The 21036-nt window shown below is 41.1% G+C and overlaps 1 protein-coding gene across 3 annotated transcripts in view; it reads left to right on the top strand.

Annotated features, from left to right (window-relative positions):
• Window positions 1-19622, top strand: part of LOC141095321 (glypican-5-like) — a 442719-nt gene extending 423097 nt beyond the window's left edge. For 2 of the 3 annotated variants that reach the window (XM_073581289.1, XM_073581288.1), the window contains one exon: window positions 14878-19622. In XM_073581289.1, the coding sequence (XP_073437390.1) occupies window positions 14878-15086 (209 nt within the window). In that variant the 3' untranslated portion in view covers window positions 15087-19622. The remainder of the gene's footprint in view (window positions 1-14877) is intronic. The other variant, XM_073581290.1, reaches the window with a different exon arrangement.
• The last annotated feature ends 1414 nt before the right edge of the window (window positions 19623-21036 follow it).

Here is a 21036-nt window from a genome sequence, read left to right as displayed (position 1 = left end):
AAAGTCATGGTTTTATCAGCAGCATATTATCACTAAAGGACTCGTAAACCTGCTGCCAGATAGTCTTCCATATACATGAGATTTGTATAACCCCACCCCTACCAGTGATTTGGCAGATTTCTGTGTACACTGTGCATAGACAAAAAGCAGCCAGTCAGCATTCAGATAAGGCCTGTTTCACACTTCCGTTTTTGACCATCAGTCAAAATCTGCCGTTTTGCAAAAAAAACGGATCCGCCATTTTTTTGGCGGATCCGTTTTTTTCCCCATTGATTTGCATTACCGGCGGATCTTGACGGATGGCCATCCGTTGGATCCGTTTTTTTGCGGATCCGTCAATATTTTTGCGTCCGCCGACATGCCTGGACGGACCATGCAACGTTTTTTTGGCTGCAGGATCCGCATTTTATAGTGCGCATGACCGGAGGAATGAAGTCAGCCAGAAATTTAACCCTGAAATCATTTCTGGCGGACAGAAAAAAACTCTCTCTCTCGCCTCTCTCTCTCTCTCCTTCCCGGGCTGCGGTTAAAATTCTTCATTCATCGGATCCGCCAAAAAAAACGGTCCGGTGGCATCCGTTCACATCAGTTAGCAACAGATCCGCTTTCCGCCATTTTGGCGGATTTTAACTGACACAAAAAAACTGAAGTGTGAAACAGGCCTAACTGGTAGATCCGCAGCACATTTATCAAAACTAAAGCAAGCAGCCCAGTAAATGTTGTATCACTGGTATCAGGGTCTCTGCCCTTACATCATGCTGCTCTAAAATGGCACAGAAAACCTTAGTGATAGATTCCCTTTAAGGAAACTGCAGTATGAGAATTTATAGAACAAATACAATCCCTTCGCTCTGAATGAATTACAAAATTTGCAGATAGACATGATGTATCTGCTTAGCTCTTGTTCACACAGTGCAGTATTACTAGAGAAAAGTGAAGCTGGACACACCACTAATAGTCAGAAAGTCACAAAAGCCAGTCATGCACATTAGATGGCTGTCGGCTAAACAATGCTTCAACCGATTATTCAGCTGACAGATATCACTCTCCCATACATTGGGGCACTTGTTTGTCTGAGCGCACCTGTGTTCTCTATGAGAAAGCCACTGGTGGCCACATTTTTTTACAACTAGTTAATCTACCTGGATGTAGATGGGAGAGAAAAATTGAAGAAAGGTTGCAACACAGGATAGACCAGATGGTGGATAAGCAGCCCCAATCAAGTTCCAAAGAAATTCAAGCTGTGCTGCAGGCTCAGGGTGCATCAGTATTAGTTCGAACTATTCGTCGACATTTGAATGAAACAAAATGCTGTGGCAGGAGACTCAGGAGGACCCCACTGCTGACACAGAGACCTAAAAAAGCTAGACTACAGTTTGCCAAAATGTATGTGAGTAGGCCAAAATCCTTCTGGGAAAGTGTTTTGTCAACAGATGAGACCAAGAGAGAGCTTTTTGGTAAAGCACATCATGCTACTGTTTACCGAAAACTGAAAGAACCCTACAAAAAAAAGAACATAGTACCTAGAGTCAAATATGGTGGGGAGTCAAAGATATTTTGGGGTTGATTTGCTGTCTCTGGGTGCCTTGACTGTGTGCAAGACATCATGAAATGTGAAGATTACCAAAGGATTTTTATTTAGCTATTTATTCCAAAGGACGTGCAACCAAATATTAAGTTGAGGATGCCAACAATTTTGTCTGAACCATTTTTGGGGTTTATTGTCCAATTTACCTTTTTTTCTCATTTTTTTTGCAGTTCTAAAACACACAAAGGAAATAAACATGTGTATAACAATCGATTTTAAGGATTCCAACACTTTTGGCCATGACTGTATGTGTGTAAGAGGAGGTGAATGTTGTGTCCACCATTGTTGTTTCTGGTCGAAGGATGTGTTCATATTGGCGAGTTTCATTGAATAGCCCGGGCACTTACTGTATCTGAGAGACTGGCTGCTCAGTGTATGTTTCTACTTCACATAATTGTAGATTGCTCTTGCCATATTCTGCATATATAATACTTTTTCTTGCAGTCAGCAGGATGGTAGGATGCAGTGCACTACAGCACAATGCTGCTGGGAAAAGATATTAGGAGAAGAATGAAGTAGGAAAACTGGTTTGGTGACAACAGAGGGTGGTCCAGACTGGATGAAACAAGTACAGTAGGCTTGAGACCAGTCCACTTAGTAGGTGGTAATGATCTGGAAGGTGATGGGTAGTGGTGGCTTGGAGACCGAGAGTGTATCACCCATTGGAAAGATTGCCAGTGGGCTAGAAGTTAAGGCCCCTTTACATTTAGCAATGCACCAGCGATCCCGACCACGATACGACCCGGTCAGGATCGCTGGTGCTGCGTCACAAAATCGGTGACGCTTTAGCGATATTGCTATGTGTAAAGCCCCCTTTAGGAAGGACTGTGGGGAAGCTGTGAACATTCTCTAAAGCAGAGCTGTTTGGCTACTCTACTAGGCAAAGTCTTGTTATCACAGAAGTAGACAATGAGCTGATATTGTGACTGATTGTTAGACTGAGGCTACGAGAGGTTGGCTGAGGAGAGAGGTGGTTTGCAGTGCTCTCTGCAGGCTGCCCTTAAAGCTGGGAAGGCAGTGTATACTCTCATGAAGAAAGGACAAAAGTGCTCTTGCTCCCATAAAATCGTAGATTTTTATTCTTCCATTAAAAGCATTAGTCAAACGGCATGCTCGTGTGATGCAGCTCAGGGAACAAGGGACGCATTTCGATCAATAAGATCTTTATCACAACCCGTCTGCAGATGGCAACAATGAACTATTTAAGCTATTGAATAACCAATAGGTGAATTCATTTACATCACATGACAATTTCAAAGGTCCTATTCAGCAAAAATACATACAAAAATAAAAAACAACGAAACAAAAAGAATAAACTATATTTCACAATGGAACATCAATTCATTTCTTTTGTTTAATCCACTTGGAAACCTAGAATTTAAATTAAAAATCCAAGAAGCCTCCCGCATTAGAAGGCGCTGTCTAGCGTCACCCCCACGCAAGGCGGCAGTGATTTTTTTCTATGCCAGAAACACAGAAGGTATGTGTGCTGTGGTTATGATGAAAAATAAAGTGTTTTGCCGCAGCTGACACATTGCGATTAGAAGCTGCACTGTTTATGCCCTGTAAATGCCCAGAGATTCTAATTTTTCGCTTTCTTGTGGTACAGCCAATGTAAAATAAGTTGCATGCAGTACATGCAATTTTGTAGACAACAAAGGTAGAATTGCAATTTATGTACTGTTTCATTGTATGAGTTATGGTACCATTATAAGTGTCAAAAGTTTTAGTAACAGACGCATAATTGCAAGTTCTGCATTTGTTGTGACCGCATTTAAAAAAGCCCCTATGATTTAACCAGGATTTTTTATTATTATTTATTATTATTGTTTTGTGAACTATAAAAGACACTTGGAGAAACCTTATTACCAATAGACGGTGCTTTTCTTGAGATTATATTCACACCAGAAGACAATATCTGCGCTAAAAGTGAATCCTTATATAAAATGGGCAGAAACCGGTTTATGATATTTTTAATCTCCCTATATTGAGGACTGACTTGTACACAAACTGTTATTTCGTTGATTTTCCCCTATTTTGGGAAAAACAAGTTCCTCCCGAGTTAGGATAATTACGCTTTCTCAATTTTTTGTCTACCAAATCCAACTCCATATTAATATCACCCTCATTACTTCAATTTCTTTTGGCTCTGATGTATTCACCCAAGGGAATAGATTTAATAGTGTGCCACAGGTGACTGCTAGCTGCATGAAGAATAGTATTCCCCCCAAAGGGATTGCAAAAAGTTTTAGTAGAAATTAGCTCTCCATATACTCTCAGCCTGGGTGGGGTTAGCTCGTATGGAGTCAGCTAAGCCTCTGGAGGGGACACGTTAAAAGGGTGAGCAGTGCCATGTGTCATGATCCAGTCCAGAGTTTGTTTTCTGGTGTCTTCTCTTTGGACTGGTCATGCGGGGGTTAATCCCCTCTGCCTCGTTCTGAAGCTGGCTGGGCTATTTCAGTCCTCTGCAGCCTGCGGTCCAGCGTCAGCTATACTGCAAGCTTCCAAGCTAGTGCCTCTGACCTGTATTCCTTTAGTATTCCTTCTGCCCCTGATGACCTGAACTTGTGTATGACTCGGCTTGATCTCTGGACTCTGCTTCTGGTTTTTCTGTTTCTGATACCACACTTTCCAACTGGCTTTTGACCCTCTCACTTGTACCCTGGCAACAGCTTACGTCTTACGTTTCTGATACCACGTTCCTGGTAGGTCCTGACTTCTCGCTGGTCCCTGACTACTCACTTGCTGTCTCCTTTGGTACTTCTGCTCCTGACAGTTGCTGACTTTGACTAGTCTGACCACTCTTTCATTACCTGTGACACCTGTGCTGTTGCGCTGTGTTACTACTCTGTGTGTGTGCAACCTGTCTTCCCTCACCGTCACCCCCTGGTGAAGGTTGCGCTGTACTGCGCTGTAGCAGCACTTTACATTATGCTTAAAAGGAATGTTTCATCAGAAAATGACCTATTGTTTAAATCATTTTAAAATATTTTGTCAGTTGTTTTCCTATAACAATCTGTATTTAAAAAAAATATAGAATTCTTGCAACTTTCTTACAATAGAAGACTTTTCAGAGTTCTCATTATCATCAATGACAGGTTACACCTTTCTACACAGCTACAAAAACAAGATAAACCATTCACAATAGGTGATATCACAGTTCACTCTTCGACCCCTGATGACACAATGACCTTTGCAGAAGCTCATTGAAAGTTTCAGTACAAAAAATAGGGTCTGACTCAATCTATTGCTGCTAATGTACTGTACATGTGTTTTTTCCGAAAGAACATTAAGTATGAGTCTAGAAGAGCTGCAGTGGTAGTATGAAAATTGCAAGGTTATTATTTTTTGTAATACAAACTGTGATCTGGAAATATGGGGGGTTTCATCAAATAAAATAACTTTACCCTAGTTGTCTGCAATCCAATCCCTGTACTTCTTATAAGTTATTTTCCCTGAATAAAGTATCTTTAGACTGTTTGGGACATCTGGAAGAATGAAGAAAAGGTGAGTGCTACCATGAGCCCTGCAATGGATTGCTTTTCATCCAGGAACATGAGCTCACTCACAATTTTGCCTAAAACAATATCATGAATAAAGAATGAGATCTAAACATCTTCCAAGAGAAGCTTCTCCCAATGATCCAGAACCAATTTGGTGATGAACAACGCTTTTTACAGCAAAAGTGGCTCGGTGAAAAAAACATTGACATTTTGGGTCTGTGGCCAGCAAACTCAATCCCATGAGAACTTTTGGGCAATCCTCAAAAAGGAGGACAAACAAAAATTGTGATAATCTCCAACCACTGATTAGACAATTATGCGCTGCCATCAGTCAGGATTCGGCCCAGAAGTGGATATCTGTCAGGGCGAAGGGCAGACGTCCTGAAAAATAAGGGTCAACCTTGTATTTGCATAGATCTGATGTACTTGTCGATAAAATCATAACAAAAGGATCAAATATTTATAATTGTACCATATAAGTGAAAAGCAAAATTTAGCGCTAGGATGCAGATCTTTTAATACTAAGGTCCATATAATAAAAGATCCTGATGATTCTTTGGGGGAGGGGGTGAAACCAAGATGACTGGTGAGAGCACAACAGATGAGGCTCTGAAGGTATCTGCTGTGGAGTGTGACAGTGATGGAGGGGCACACGCTGGTGTCTGTCACCGCACTGACGCTTTCTCTGGAATTTATTCCTAATTAGCCTTAATGGCAGTCTGAAAGGTTTCCATTTCTCTTCCCGGATTTCAGAATGCAAATATTATCCCCAAGATGCAGTGTGCATCCTAATCACTCCGGGGTTTTGGAGCCATTACTACAATAAATACATACTTATTTGACTAATATGCCATTTCATTATGTTTTTACCTTAAGTGCGATGCATTAACAGACCATTCAACACTCTCACAATCTACACAGTCTAAAGAGGCAGGAGGTAATGCTTCATTATTATTCCCACCGAGGGCTTTACGCTAACGCTCAGGGGGAATTGTGCTCAGCCAAGTTATTTTAAGTTAATTGTCCAATCACACTCATTATAAAGGCTCATCTTAACCACAGTCAGATTATCATGTCCTAAATGCTGAGAAGGGATCCTACAGTATCCCAGAGGGAAATGTCTCTTTTTTTCCATGAAGTGCGAGTTAAATCTTAAGTAATCTCCTGTATTACATCAGTGGTCAAACACCCATGATCAGTAGGCGACGGGAATGACTTGGTCAAATTTGTGTTATTGACCCAAATCAAGTATACAGTTGTGGCCAAAAGTATTGACACCCCTGCAATTCTGTCAGATAATACTCAGTTTCTTCCTGAAAATGATTGCAAACATAAATTCTTTGGTATTATTATCTTCATTTAATTTGTCTTAAATGAAAAAACACAAAAAGAATTGTCCTAAAGCCAATTGGATATAATTCCACACCAAACTTAAAAAACAGGGTGGACAAAAGTATTGGCACTGTTCGAAAAATCATGTGATGCTTCTCTAATTTGTGTAATTAACAGCACCTGTAACTTACCAGTGGCACCTAACAGGTGTTGGCAATAACTAAATCACACTTGCAGCCAGTTGACATGGATTAAAGTTGACTCAACCTCTGTCCTGTGTCCTTGTGTGTACCACATTGAGCATGGAGAAAAGAAAGAAGACCAAAGAACTGTCTGAGGACTTGAGAAACCAAATTGTGAGGAAGCATGAGCAATCTCAAGGCTACAAGTCCATCTCCAAAGACCTGAATGTTCCTGTGTCTACCGTGCGCAGTGTCATCAAGAAGCTTAAAACCCATGGCACTGTGGCTAACCTCCCTAGATGTGGACGGAAAAGAAAAATTGACAAGAGATTTCAATGCAAGATTGTGCGGATGTTGGATAAAGAACCTCGACTAAAACCCAAACAAGTTCAAGCTGCCCTGCAGTCCGAGGGTACAACAGTGTCAACCCGTACTATCCGTCGGCGTCTGAATGAAAAGGGACTGTATGGTAGGAGACCCAGGAAGACCCCACTTCTTACCCCGAGACATAAAAAAGCCAGGCTGGAGTTTGCCAAAACTTACCTGAAAAAGCCTAAAACGTTTTGGAAGAATGTTCTCTGGTCAGATGAGACAAAAGTAGAGCTTTTTGGGCAAAGGCATCAACATAGAGTTTGCAGGAGAAAAAAAGAGGCATTCAAAGAAAAGAACACAGTCCCTACAGTCAAACATGGTGGAGGTTCCCTGATGTTTTGGGGTTGTTTTGCTGCCTCTGGCACTGGACTGCTTGACCGTGTGCATGGCATTATGAAGTCAGAAGACTACCAACAAATTTTGCAGCATAATGTAGGGCCCAGTGTGAGAAAGCTGGGTCTCCCTCAGAGGTCATGGGTCTTCCAGCAGGACAATGACCCAAAACACACTTCAAAAAGCACTAGAAAATGGTTTGAGAGAAAGCACTGGAGACTTCTAAGGTGGCCAGCAATGAGTCCAGACCTGAATCCCATAGAACACCTGTGGAGAGATCTAAAAATGGCAGTTTGGAGAAGACACCCTTCTAATATCAGGGACCTGGAGCAGTTTGCCAAAGAAGAATGGTCTAAAATTCCAGCAGAGCATTGTAAGAAACTCACTGATGGTTACCGGAAGCGGTTGGTCGCAGTTATTTTGGCTAAAGGTTGTGCAACCAAGTATTAGGCTGAGGGTGCCAATACTTTTGTCTGGCCCATTTTTGGAGTTTTGTGTGAAATGATCAATGTTTTGCTTTTTGCTTCATTCTCTTTTGTGTTTTTTCATTTAAGACAAATTAAATGAAGATAATAATACCAAAGAATTTGTATTTGCAATCATTTTCAGGAAGAAACTGAGTATTATCTGACAGAATTGCAGGGGTGTCAATACTTTTGGCCACAACTGTATATGTGTATATGTTATACGGGTTAGTAAGAGGTCTGTCACCATTAGAGAGGTTGTCTCATGGTGTCTTCAGGAGTGATAGTATAGCCAATTATCCCTTGGCTGAAGTGCGCACTTACTGATTTTGCTAGCAGAGAAGCATCGGAGGAGCGCAGGTCTGAGGCTGACGGATCCAGCTATCTGGCAAGCTATATAGCAAAGAGCTTGTAAACGCGGTGCTCCTTGCCTAAGAGATCAGCCACCTCTGATAGACCGCAGAAGTGGCTGGTAACCTTGCCAACTGTAAACTATGGAATTAAAAATCCTGTCCGTTCTTGAGAATGGAGAAGATTTTGAATAAGATGTAAACGGCAGGTCACTGGCCGCCCGCCTTTGGTCAGTATGAAAGTGGACAGATGCCACTCTCCCTATTAAAAAGTGTCACTTCTCTTCTGTTCTAACCATTTTTATAAGTCAGGTCTCTTTATAATCCTTCCACTCATGAGGTCTAACCATTGATACTATAAACTTATTTTGGGCTTCAGTTTGAGTACCAGAAAAAATGCAAGCATTGAGTTCATTGAGGGAAGAGAGTCCAAAATCCCAAACTTTAAACTCTTTCCATTTTTCCTTTGGAGTCAATATTTTTCATCTGGACACCATAGTGTAATCTCTGAGTACCTAACTCCAACAGAACTGAGCTTCAGGGATATAAAGCCGCCTTTACACTGGTTACATTGTATAGAATATCAGTACTATATTCAGTGTGATCTTAGCGGGGTTGTGCCACGAACAATAGTATATTTTAATCAACAAATCTTGGAATAAAAATAAACTCCACAACCGATCACAGCTGATTCTTTCTTTGAGGTAAAATATTGTTTAAAAACAGACGGTGAAATGTTTTACATCACAGAAAGAAAAAGCTGTGATCCCGTGCTGTCCTGCCTGGGTGCTCTCTTTTGGTTCCAAAAATGAGTAATTGATGATAAACTTTTAACTCTTCTAACTTCCTAACAAAAAGATATATACAGCTCTGGAAAAAATTAAAACCCTGTCATGGGCAGCCCATTCTCCAGACCTGAACCCCATTGAAAACCTCTGAGGAAGATGGATAGTCACAAGCCATCAAACAAAGAAGAACTGCTTCCATTTTTGTACCAGGAGCAGCATAAGGTCACCCAAAAGCAGTGTGAGAGACTGGTGGAAAGCATGCCAAGACGCATGAAAGCGGTGATTAAAAATCATGGATATTCCACAAAATATTGATTTCTGAACTCTTCCTGAGTAAAAACATTAGTATTGCTGTTTTCTAAATGATTATGAACTTGTTTTCTTAGCATTATTTGAGGTCTGAAATCATTGTTTTTGTTTTTTTTAAATTTTGACCATTTTTCTTTGTCATAAAAAAATACAAAATTTTTTGCTTGGACATTCAGAGACATGTTGTCAGAAATTTATAGACTAAAAGAACAATTTACATTTTACTCAAAAATCTAATATATAAAGCTCAATGTGTATGTGTGTGCATGTATGTGTGTATGTCCGGGATTGGCATCTGCACCGTCGCAGCTACAGCCACAAAATTTTGCACAGTCACATGTCTGGACCCCGAGAGCATCATAGGCTATGTTGTGAGGTGAAATTTTAACCCTGCGCATTCCAATTCACCAAACAATTTGGCCTATTCTTATCATTTCTATGGTGTTATCGTCCTTCTGTAAAGCTGGAAATAACACAATTTATTACCGTGCCAACACAGACCACCCTCTGACACAGACTGCAGGGGGAGCCCAGTATCACACAGGATAGGATTAGGTACACGGCTCAGCAGTCAGTATCACACAGGATAGGATTAAATACACAGCTCAGCAGTCAGTATCACACAGGAGAGGATTAGACACATGGCTCAGTGTCAGTATCACACAGGATAGGATTAGATACACAGCTCAGCAGTCAGTATCAGACAGGATAGGATTAGATACACAGCTCAGCAGTCAGTATCACACAGGATAGGATTAGATACACAGCTCAGCACACAGTATCCCACAGAATAGTATTAGATACACAGTGCAGCAGACAGTATCACACAGAATAGGATTAGATACACGGCTCAGCAGTCAGTATCACACAGGATAGGATTAGATACACGGCTCAGCAGTCAGTATCACACAGGATAGGATTAGATACATGGCTGAGCAGTCAGTAACACATAGGATAGGATTAGATACACAGCTCAGCAGTCAGTATCACACAGGAGAGGATTAGATACACAGCTCAGCAGACAGTATCACACAGAATAGGATTAGATACATGGCTCTGCAGTCAGTATCACACAGGATAGGATTAGATACACGGCTCAGCAGTCAGTATCACACAGGATAGGATTAGATACACAGCTCAGCAGTCAGTATCACACAGGAGAGGATTAGACATATGGCTCAGCAGTCAGTATCACAGGATAGGATTAGATACACAGCTCAGCAGTCAGTATCATACAGGATAGGATTAGATACACGGCTCAGCAGTCAGTATCACACAGGATAGGATTAGATACACAGCTCAGCAGTCAGTATCACACAGGATAGGATTAGATACACAGCTCAACACACAGTATCACACAGAATAGTATTAGATACACGGCTCAGCAGACAGTATCACACAGAATAGGATTAGATACACGGCTCAGCAGTCAGTAACACACATGATAGAATTAAGTACATGGCTCAGCAGTCAGTATCACACAGGATAGGATTAGATACACAGCTCAGCAGTCAGTATCACACAGGATAGGATTAGATACACAGCTCAACACACAGTATCACACAAAATAGTATTAGATACACGGCTCAGCAGACAGTATCACACAGAATAGGATTAGATACATGGCTCAGCAGTCAGTAACACACATGATAGGATTAAGTACATGGCTCAGCAGTCAGTATCACACAGGATAGGGTTAGATACACGGCTCAGCAGACGGTATCACACAGGATAGGATTAGATACACAGCTCAGAAGTCAGTATCACACAGGATAGGATTAGATACACGGCTCAGCAGTCAGTATCACACAGGATAGGATTAGATACACAGCTCTGCACACAGTATCACACAGGATAGGATTAGATACACGGCTGAGCAGTCAGTAACACACATGATAGGATTAGGTACACGGCTTAGCAGTCAGTAACACACGATAGGATTAGATACACAGCTCAGCAGAAAGTATCACACAGGGTAGGGTTAGATACACAGATACACATGTTGTTTATCAAAAGGCTCTTGAATGAGTTGAAAATAAAATACTATCAATACTTGGGTAATCGTTTAGTTAATTTGTGTTGCAAATCTGTAGTGTTGAATATATGATGTGAAATGTTTTTATGCGCAATATAATCATTATAATTTGTTATAACTAACCACAGTTGGTTACTATGCCCGGGCAACGCCGGGCTCTTCAGCTAGTATACCTATAAAGAGAGAAATCAGACAAACTGAACATTTGAAAGTGGTCTCTTAATTTTAGCCAGAGCTGTACATGTAACCTGATGAATAAATATAGAGTAACCATACCTCTACATACAAAAATGATGCTGTTGTGAAGTAAACATGTGGTAAATGTTATTTACAGTATTTTCTATTTTATTTGCTATTGCAATCTGGTTTAAGAGCATTAAAATATAAAGTTTGAAAATTGCATTTTCATAAATATACGCAAATGATATCTACCTAAATTTACCACTAATATGAAGTATAATATGCCATGAAATAACATTCTCAGAATTAGTGGGATCCGTTGATGCTTTGCAGAGTTATAACCACATAAATTGACACTGGTCAGAATTGAAAAAAATTGGCCTGGTCAGGAAGGTGAAAGCAGGCTGGGGATTGAAGGGGTTAAATCTCTGTTCTCAGATGAGAGTTGGCTATGGAAGCTTTCTCTATATAAAATAAGATTAAAACTACCTACACATCACAGCAGACATTTGTGAGTTTTTGAACTTTAAAGTGGTCTCTAAAATGTGTTACTCTGCGCTTTGCAGATTTCTAATATTGTACCTCATCCAAATGTTTCATCTTAACATGTACTCTTGGGCAACCCCTTTAAGCAAGAACAGTCTCATGAGATTAAAGTGAAGCTGTTATTTAAAAAAAAAAAAAAGCTATTAACCTGCAGATATTACTTTAAGGCCGGGGTCACACTAACCGACGCAAAATACGGTCCATAGTTTACAGGTGTAATACGGATGAATGGCCCCTAAACAGTGCTCCGTATGTCATCCGTAATCAAGGTGTGGTCGCGTATTTTGCGCATGTCTGCATCCGTTTGTAATCCGTATGGCATCCGTATGCAATCCGTATGGTGAGATTTTCTCGCTGCCTTGCAAAATGGACATATAATGGAGCCCTATGACAGGGTTTCTAACAAACGAAATAATAGATATAGACACATAGAATGCATATATATATATATATATATATACTGTATATATATATACACACATGTCATTGTGACAAACATATATATATTTATATTTCACAGAGTTCTTCATAGCAGAATAGCCGCTAATTAAATTGCCGGCTTCTATCAAATAATTCCCCAACCCGACATGAAATGACACATGGTTTACATTCAGTAAGGCATTTTATTTCATGTTTTTTAATATGTCCCTGACTAATAATTAGATGAGGGTTTGTGTGCAAAATTTGGGAGTTGTATTTGTTATTTTAAGGGGTTAATTTGTTGTTTAAAAATGTGTGGGCTACCCATTGCCTTGTAGCGGTGGCGAATGGGTTAATCTAACAAAGGGTTAATGTCACCTTACAATCGAATGGTGACATTAACCCTTTGTTAGATTAACCCACTCGCCACCACTATAGGGCAATGGGAAGCCCACGCATTTTTTAACAATAAATTAACCCCTTAAAATAACAACTACACCTCCCAAATTTTGCACACAAACCCTCATCTAATTATTAGTCAGGGACATATTAAAAAACATGAAATGAAATGCTTTACTGAATGTAAACCATGTGTCATTTCATGTCGGGTTGGGGAATTATTTGATAGAAGCCGGCAATTTAATTAGCGGCTATTCTGCTATGAAGAACTCTGGGAAATATAAATATATATATATATTTGTTTGTCACAATGACATGTGTGTATATATATATATGTATTCTATGTGTATATATCTATTCTTTCGTTTCTTTATAAAACCTGTCAGTGTGAGTTTACTGTATAGCGCACTGAATTGCCGGCTTTTCTAAAAGACACCTGGTGCGTATTTCTCGCAAGTCACATGTGTGGTCCGTGTGTAATGCGTATTTTTAGCACACCCATAGACTTGCATTGGCGTATTACGGGCGTAGTACGCTGACAATCGCAGCATGCTGCGATTGGCACGGACCGTAGAATACACCCGAGAAATGTATGGCTGTTGGGAGCAAACCCATAGAGAATAATCTGTCCGTGTGTAATGTGTGCTTTTAACGCCTCTCACTTGTCCGTATTCCTCACCAGTGTGACCCCGGCCTAAAGGGATTGTCCATTCCAAACCAATAAGTCTGCAGTCACTCTAAGTCTCTGGAGTCACTGTGCGCTGCTGGGATTTGTCAGTTTTAGACCCAGTCCTGGAGGGTATGCATGAGTTATACATACTCCTGGCCAGTGGGCACGTCCTCGCTCTCCATACACTTATATGGAGCTAGGCCGCACCCTCTAATTGGCCATGCCCACTAGCCGGCCGCATCGCTAGATGGGGCAGGCCTCGCTCAGTGCAAGTGTATGGAGAGTGAGGCCTCCCCACTGGGCGGAAGTATGTACAACTCATACATACCCTCCGATCCTAGGTCTGAAAACTGCGAATTCCCGCAGCATACAGTGCATGGCTGGGGGGATTCATAAGTCTGCAGTCACACAGAGTAACTGCAGGCTTATGGATTTGGACCGAACAACCCCTTTAATCTTCGGGTTAATAGTGTTCCATGCAGTTGCCACACTGAAAGCCCGACAACCAGGAGGAAATGGACTTTCATATATAGAGTCACTGCTCTACTTTCAGTCACTGCTCAGTACGTAGTGAGTGGCGGCTGTAACCACGTCCCCATCACTGACTGTCACCTGGCTCAGCGCTGAAGCACTATAGAGCCGGATGTCCGTTGTTATAGCCACTACTCATAATGTACTGAGCAGTGACTGAAATCATGCCGGAAAGTCTCTAGGACTGAAAGCCTGAGGTTGCTGGGAGGAATAAAGTTAATTTCCAGCGGCCAGGCTTCCAGTGTGCGGCAGTCGCACTGCTTTAGAGCGCTATTAACATGCAGATTATCCCCATATCTGCAGGTTAATAGCGTTTTTAAGGGCTATTCCCGTCTCCAAATCCTATCCCAATATGTAGTATGTGTTATAAAATAATATTAACAAATACCTCCAATTAGAAATGTAGTATAGCAGGCATTGCAGGACCTTGGGTATCCATGGTTACAACCACAAATATAGTGACAGTTAGTTGCTAGTGGATATAACCATGGATACCTAAGGTCCTGCAATGTCTGCACATAAGGAGAGAGACATCGGGAATCAGAAGAACTACACTAAATTTCTATTTGGAGGTATTTGCTAATATTATTATTACACCTACTTGATATTGGGATAGGATCTTGGAGATGGGTGTACCCCTTTAACATGACAGCTTCCCTATAGTAGCTGTATACCTCCATCTTCATTATATGAACTTCTATACTGGATTTTCAGCCATTTCCCATTTTGACAGTCCATGCTTGCTTACTGTTAAAATCATTTGTTAACCCCTTGATCTGAATTTTTTACAATCAGTTTCTATTATTTTTTTTGCACTATGGGGGTCTCATTAAGAATAGTGACTTATTTCTTTTCAATATCATTTTTTTTTTCAGAGACAAAAAGACGGATAGACAAAACCGGCATGGTGAACCGAACGATGAAAGGTCCTGTAAATGTAAACCCAAGTGCCACCAGGATACCACCCAAACAAAGGAATTCTTCTAATGCTTCCAGCAGATCACGAGGCTCCTTGGCTTTAATTGTGGCTGCCTTACTCATTACATGCCCGTTTATATCACATATTTGCAGTGCTACATTTTAACAAAATCCTTTGAAGCCTTATTCAAGTGAAGTACAACCGTAGGTTTTTTTTCTTTAGGACGAGACGGCACGAACCAAGCACTGAATGACCTTGGATAAGTCAACCCCACTGTTGAGATGGGATGACAGGCTGGCAAGCTAGAAGTATGTCTCGGGAACTGTAAGGATCGAGGTGACAGATAATAAACAACTCTCACACCTCAAGCAACATGAAAACAAAGTCTCAGTTATTAAGCGGATTGGGTTCACAAATGTGATTTACGACGTGAAAGTGAAAGTTGGACAAAGTCACAGTGAATGAACGCTCACAGTCCAATACCTAATCTAATAATGTAGAGAAACCTGCCTGGTAATTAAAAGGACAGAGTAGAACTGGAATGATCATTTCTATGCCGTGTGTGTCCGACATATGAGTTTCTATGCACTTTAGAAGCCATTAAGCTTCACATATTTCAGATACCTCTAGAATTCTCCTCTTTGGTATTTTTCACTGTTCCTCTCTCTTTTAAAACCAGCAAATGCCTGTCCTCTTCATTCTTTGTGTTTCTGTATATTCGTTGCCTTCTTTTTTTCTATAAGGAACTGACGTGTACGGCTTTGTCTAAACCTCCGTTTTACATAGGTGGTATAATATCAGCCAATATCAGTATCCTGCTACAATCTGGGAATTGGCACTAGATGAGACTTAAAGGGAATCTGTCACCAGGTTTTTGCTACCTCATCTAACAGCGGCAAAATGTAGGAAAAGAGACCCCGATTCCAGCGATGTATCACTTAGTTTACTGGGTGCATCAGTTGCGATACAGTCAGAGTTTTTAGATGTAGCAGGAAGGAGAGCTCAGAAAGCTGACCCTACCCATACACGTTATTAGCAGCTTTCTGTGTACATTGTATATTGACAGTAAGCTGCTTATCAGTGCAGGGGACAGAGTTGGACTAGGTCTCACATGGGTATGAGAGATAATCTCCTGCCCATAAAACATTCATTGTATTGAAGCAACAGTACACAGCCTAATAAGTGACACATCAATGAATTTGGTGTCTCAGCCCCTACCTCATGCTGCCCTCAGACTACATGGCAAAACCTGCTGACAAAAAAAGTAAACTGAGCAATTCAGAATTAATTTTTTTTATATAGTTTTGAAAAATTGGTGTTGCCCATAGATAACCATGTATTATTTGTTTAAATGTGTAGTAGCCGCTTGGTTATGATGGAGGGTAATATTCCTTCATCTAATATCTCACTACCATAACAGCTTATATAAATATGGTGGAAGCATTTTTCAGGCTCAGATTGGTGGATCCTTAAGGCTTACCTGTCCTTTTACACAAAAACATGGTCTTGCTGTCATGGCGCACAAGTTAAAACTGTATTTGGTGTAAAATGTGCGGAAACTGTTCCAATTCTCATGCTCTTACTTCCCATCTACTGGTTTTGAGTGAGGAGATGTCCTCTTTATCAGCATGCTAGGCAGATCACTTGTCTCACTTTCCTGCCCTAAGCTGGAAGCCCATGGCAGAAGAGCAGGAGCAGAGAGATGAAGGCTCTCCTCTATTTCCTGTAATCCGTCCCAGCTTCTCTGCTACTAAAGATGGATTACCCTTGACAACAGGCAAAGTTAGAAGGAAGGGAAACACATAGTAGTGGCCACTTTGGCATAATTTTACAAGGCAAATGAGTTCAAATTTTCAGCAAGTGCAGAGATCAATCACTGGTATTAAGTAACGCATCAAGTTTGTTTTTTCTATTGTCTTTAGTGGTTATGGTACTTGACCACCACATGATCAGTAAGTTATCCAGTGGTGGTATAATCTAACTGTATGGACCATAGAGATGGACAAAGGTGTAGGGTTCAAAAAGTGATGTATAAAATTAGCAATTTCCCGTTTATTGCACCAGAACAGTATGTGTTTGCAACACTGGTTATGGAATACGATTTATAGAGTTGTCTACCAACATCAGCAATTTTACAACTTTTTTCAATTCCTATTAAGTTGACGATGATTAACATTTCATGGGAATCTAAGTTCTTTGCCGACCATTTCCTAGTGAAATTAGAGCCTTGCCACATGCAGCGCCATCAGCCTAAATTCAGTTGTGTACCTGAAATCTCATTATCACCTCAATGATAAAATATTCAAGTCATTATCGTTGGCTAGAAATACGTCTGCAAACTCAATAATGGTCCATGAAATGAATTTGTTTGCAATAAAGGAATAGCGAAGGATTTCTGTGACCCGTCACCTCGTATGAAGGGTTTATTCCTTGTTTTGCTATGGAGCCTATTCTAAGTTTATTGCACATGATGTTAATTTCCAAGATTTATTTTCCTAAAAATGGGAGACAAATACTTGTCACAGGGAATATTGTCTCTTAGCCATGTTATGTTGGTTCACAAGTTCCCGTAAGCTGCATTGACAGTGTTAAATGGAGGCCAGTATAGTCTGAACTGGCACGTAACTTATTTCAATACCATTCTGCAGCCATTATGCAACACAGTCCAACTGATCCCATCTCAGCACACTTTGAAATGCTTGATCTGTCTCTGACAGCGATTGGCTAGATGGGCAATTCTCGCCATTTAGAGAATAGTCTGTTTTACATGTAAAGCGCCATGGAATAAATGTCGCTATAATAATAAATAATAATAATTCAGTGTCGCTGGTATAAACAAGGGTCTAGCAGCAAATAAGACAATAACCACACACTTGTCACTTAAAAGTAATCAAATAGTGAAATATATTTGCGCTTACGGATCTTGTCCTTACGGGATAAAATGTGCCCTTAGCTGTATACAAAGTCTGCTACAAATCTTAATACCAAAGCCGTTGTATTAAACCTGTAGCCAAATGTGTCAACACCACAGGTCATAGATAAATCAAGTACATGCAATCTATAGCCCACATTAAATTGGGAAAAAGACAGAAGAGACGTACTGTAAGTTGTCCAAATGTTAGTAATCATCCAGATGCCAAATTTAGATGTTAGTTCCGGTTAATGTCCCATAAATGTCACAGCTTTATTTGCAGTCGTTATAGGGAATCCTCATACAAGGTGCACTAGTGCAGGCATTGTCAGAAATTGCCGTACTAAATGGCACAGGTGTTAGTAGTAGTCATTTCCAGAGAGAGTGGAAAATACGAAGCAAAAAAGGGGGGTAGGTACCTTTCCTGCGGCTGGTATGGTGTCCCAGTGATGGGCTTAGTAGAGCAATGGTGAAGTACTTGAAAAAGATGTAACAGTCTAGATAGACTGATTAGTAGGAGTGCTGTCCCGGCCGGTGACAGCTGCTTCGAGCGCCTGCTACAGCAGTCAATGGGGGTTCGGTCACGCTGATCAGGTCCTGCGCTCTTGCTGCAAGCGGTCAGTGCAGGACCTGTGTGACGTCAGGAACACGTGATGTCCGCATGACTCTAACTGGTACAAAGTGTGCAGAGGACCGATTTTCCTTCCAATGTGTTTCAGATACTCCGGTTTCCTTCCTCAGGGATGGTCCTGCTAGTAGTGGAGGGACTTAAATAGCCTGCTTGATATTAGGCTACTGAGGGTTAGTAAAAATCGAACAGTTCAACTTCACGATTCAACCCCATCGGGATCAAAGTGTCCAGCTTTCAGCTCGGGACTTTAATTTAATATAGTTCCCTTTTCGCCAGGGTTGTTGGACAATTTCTATACCGCTGTCTGTCATATCGTGCACTGAGCCTGCATGATGTTCCACAAAATGTTTGGATAAAGGGTGACCCAAGAATTTTTTCTTCATGTTTCTGATATGTTCATTAACTCTAACATTTAGTAGGCATTTGGTATGCCATTTCCAGTGTATTAACCTTTTCCAATTCCATGTCTGACCTCATTCGACGTTTTCCTGATCAGCTCCAATGTTGGTAAAACGTCACATATGTTTTTTGTTGCATTTGTTCTGATTAGTAGTGGCTTTAGCCAGCAAATAGTGCAGGTTGTACTCTCTGTTTCTTGGCAGGCCATGTGTTTTGAAAAATCAAAGAAAAAAATTTAACCCTAAACTCTGTTCTGGCGGCTGGAAAATTTCTCTCTCTCTCTCTCTCTCCCCCTTCCCCAGGCAGCGGTTCCTTTAAAATTCTTCCTTTCCCGGATCCGTTAAAATAACGGTCCGGTGACAAACGTTGTGGTCTGTTCAGGAACGGATCCGCTATCTGCCATTTTAGCGGATTTTGACTGAACACAAAAACTGATGTGTGAAACAGGCCTTACACATACTGAGGTAAAAATACTGACCAAATACTGAATGTGTGCATGTGGCCTAAGAAAGTTTGTGGATATGTAACGTGGCACGGGGCAGGAGCTGTGGGAGAGGTACTCATCTTCCACTCTACATGCTACATGGAAACGGGGTTGTGACTGGGTGTGTGTAGTTGTATTACTGCTCTGGACACCTTTAGGTTCAGCTCTGCCACAGTTTGTGCAGCGCCAAACCCCTTTAAACCCACGATGGGAAAACCAGACAAGGTGATAAAGATAGAATCCTTCTTAATGACAATAAAACTTATGTACAGAGGGTAGCAGGAAATACGCTTGTTTTTTCTTCTGCACAATACAGAGGCACATGAGATAGTGGACACCACAGGACACCCAATACAAATACGACCCAATAATAACCCAATAAAGACTACAGACTCTCTTTTGGTGAATAAAGGCCGGGGTGTTTATTAATGGGTTACCTAATAATTAATCGCTCAAATAACTTATCATAAAACTAATAAAATCACATATATCTAAAAACGAGACAAACTTATAATTCAGTTGATGTCCGCCCAGCTCACAGCTGGGTGACCACCCAACTAAAAAACACTGTGACTACCAAAATATCCAAGGCAGGGTGGGCGTGGGATATTCTTCCATTTGCTTCACTGGCTGGCACTGACACCTCTGCCAGGACTCTCAGGCTTATATCATCTTCTGATTTCTACTTAAACACCTTCTGCCAATGAAATGTCTGTTGTCCAAAACTGCCCGATCAGCTGATTGGCTAAATAAGAATCCGGAAAGTGAGTACCATTAGCTCTACTTGCTGGAAGGGTGGGAACAGCCCATACCAACACATTAACCTAAGATAAATTATAGGGGGATAAAAAGTAGCAACAAAGTTAAGTTTACTAAACAGTACTCTTTTCAAATGAATGCCTCAAAAAACGGGAGAGAAAGGATGGTGTATAGGTTGCCGCGATCCCGTGTGTCCCCCATGCTAATTACTCTAAAAGGGGGCTTATACATTCTTCGTGGTCATGGACGGCGGCACAATACTTGTTGTGAAGATTACAGATGAACATCAGGACAGAGTGGGTAACTAATTGGTACAGGGTCACATGGGTCAATGTGTTTCTCTTGGACCACTGCACCCCTAGCTGCGCTTCGACGAAACAGTGTAGGGGAGCTCTCGCTAGCTACCACCTTACTCAAGTGCCAGAGCCTTCCATCATGGCTGATCCCATGAAGCTGGATAACATCCCTGAGTCCATTAGTCTTTCCAGTACTTAAGTGCCCAAGACTTGCCTGTTATGAGGAACTACCGACACTGTAGAATTCTTGCTGAGACTTGCTCCCTTTCCTTGTCTTGGCTGAAAAACACAAACCTAGTGATGATAAACATATTCTGAGAGTGTTTTTTCATGTCTCTCGCTCATTAACAACCAACTCACTCTCAGGAAGTAATATATAGGTCCCTATGACTTCTCCCCAACTATGGACCCGACCCTACAGTTAACTCTGTCACCCCTGGCTTAACAGGAACTACAGCCTCCAGGAGGGTGAAACATGTCATAGAATACATTTTGCGTACGATTAAAACAATAGGGGTCTTCAAAGGAGTGTTATGCCATCATCTCCACCTTTCCAGATACACCTCAGCCCATTCAATATATATTGTTCAATCTGGTTCCTAGGCATCCACTCCATTGTGCACAGCTAAGGCTTG

The sequence above is a fragment of the Dendrobates tinctorius genome, unplaced genomic scaffold, assembly GCF_039654945.1.
Source record: "Dendrobates tinctorius isolate UK_male_01 unplaced genomic scaffold, ASM3965494v1 ptg000069l, whole genome shotgun sequence".
In the NCBI taxonomy this organism is placed as follows: domain Eukaryota; kingdom Metazoa; phylum Chordata; class Amphibia; order Anura; family Dendrobatidae; genus Dendrobates; species Dendrobates tinctorius.
The sequence above is the reverse complement of the archived record's forward strand: the minus strand, read 5'-3'. Positions and strand labels throughout refer to the sequence as shown.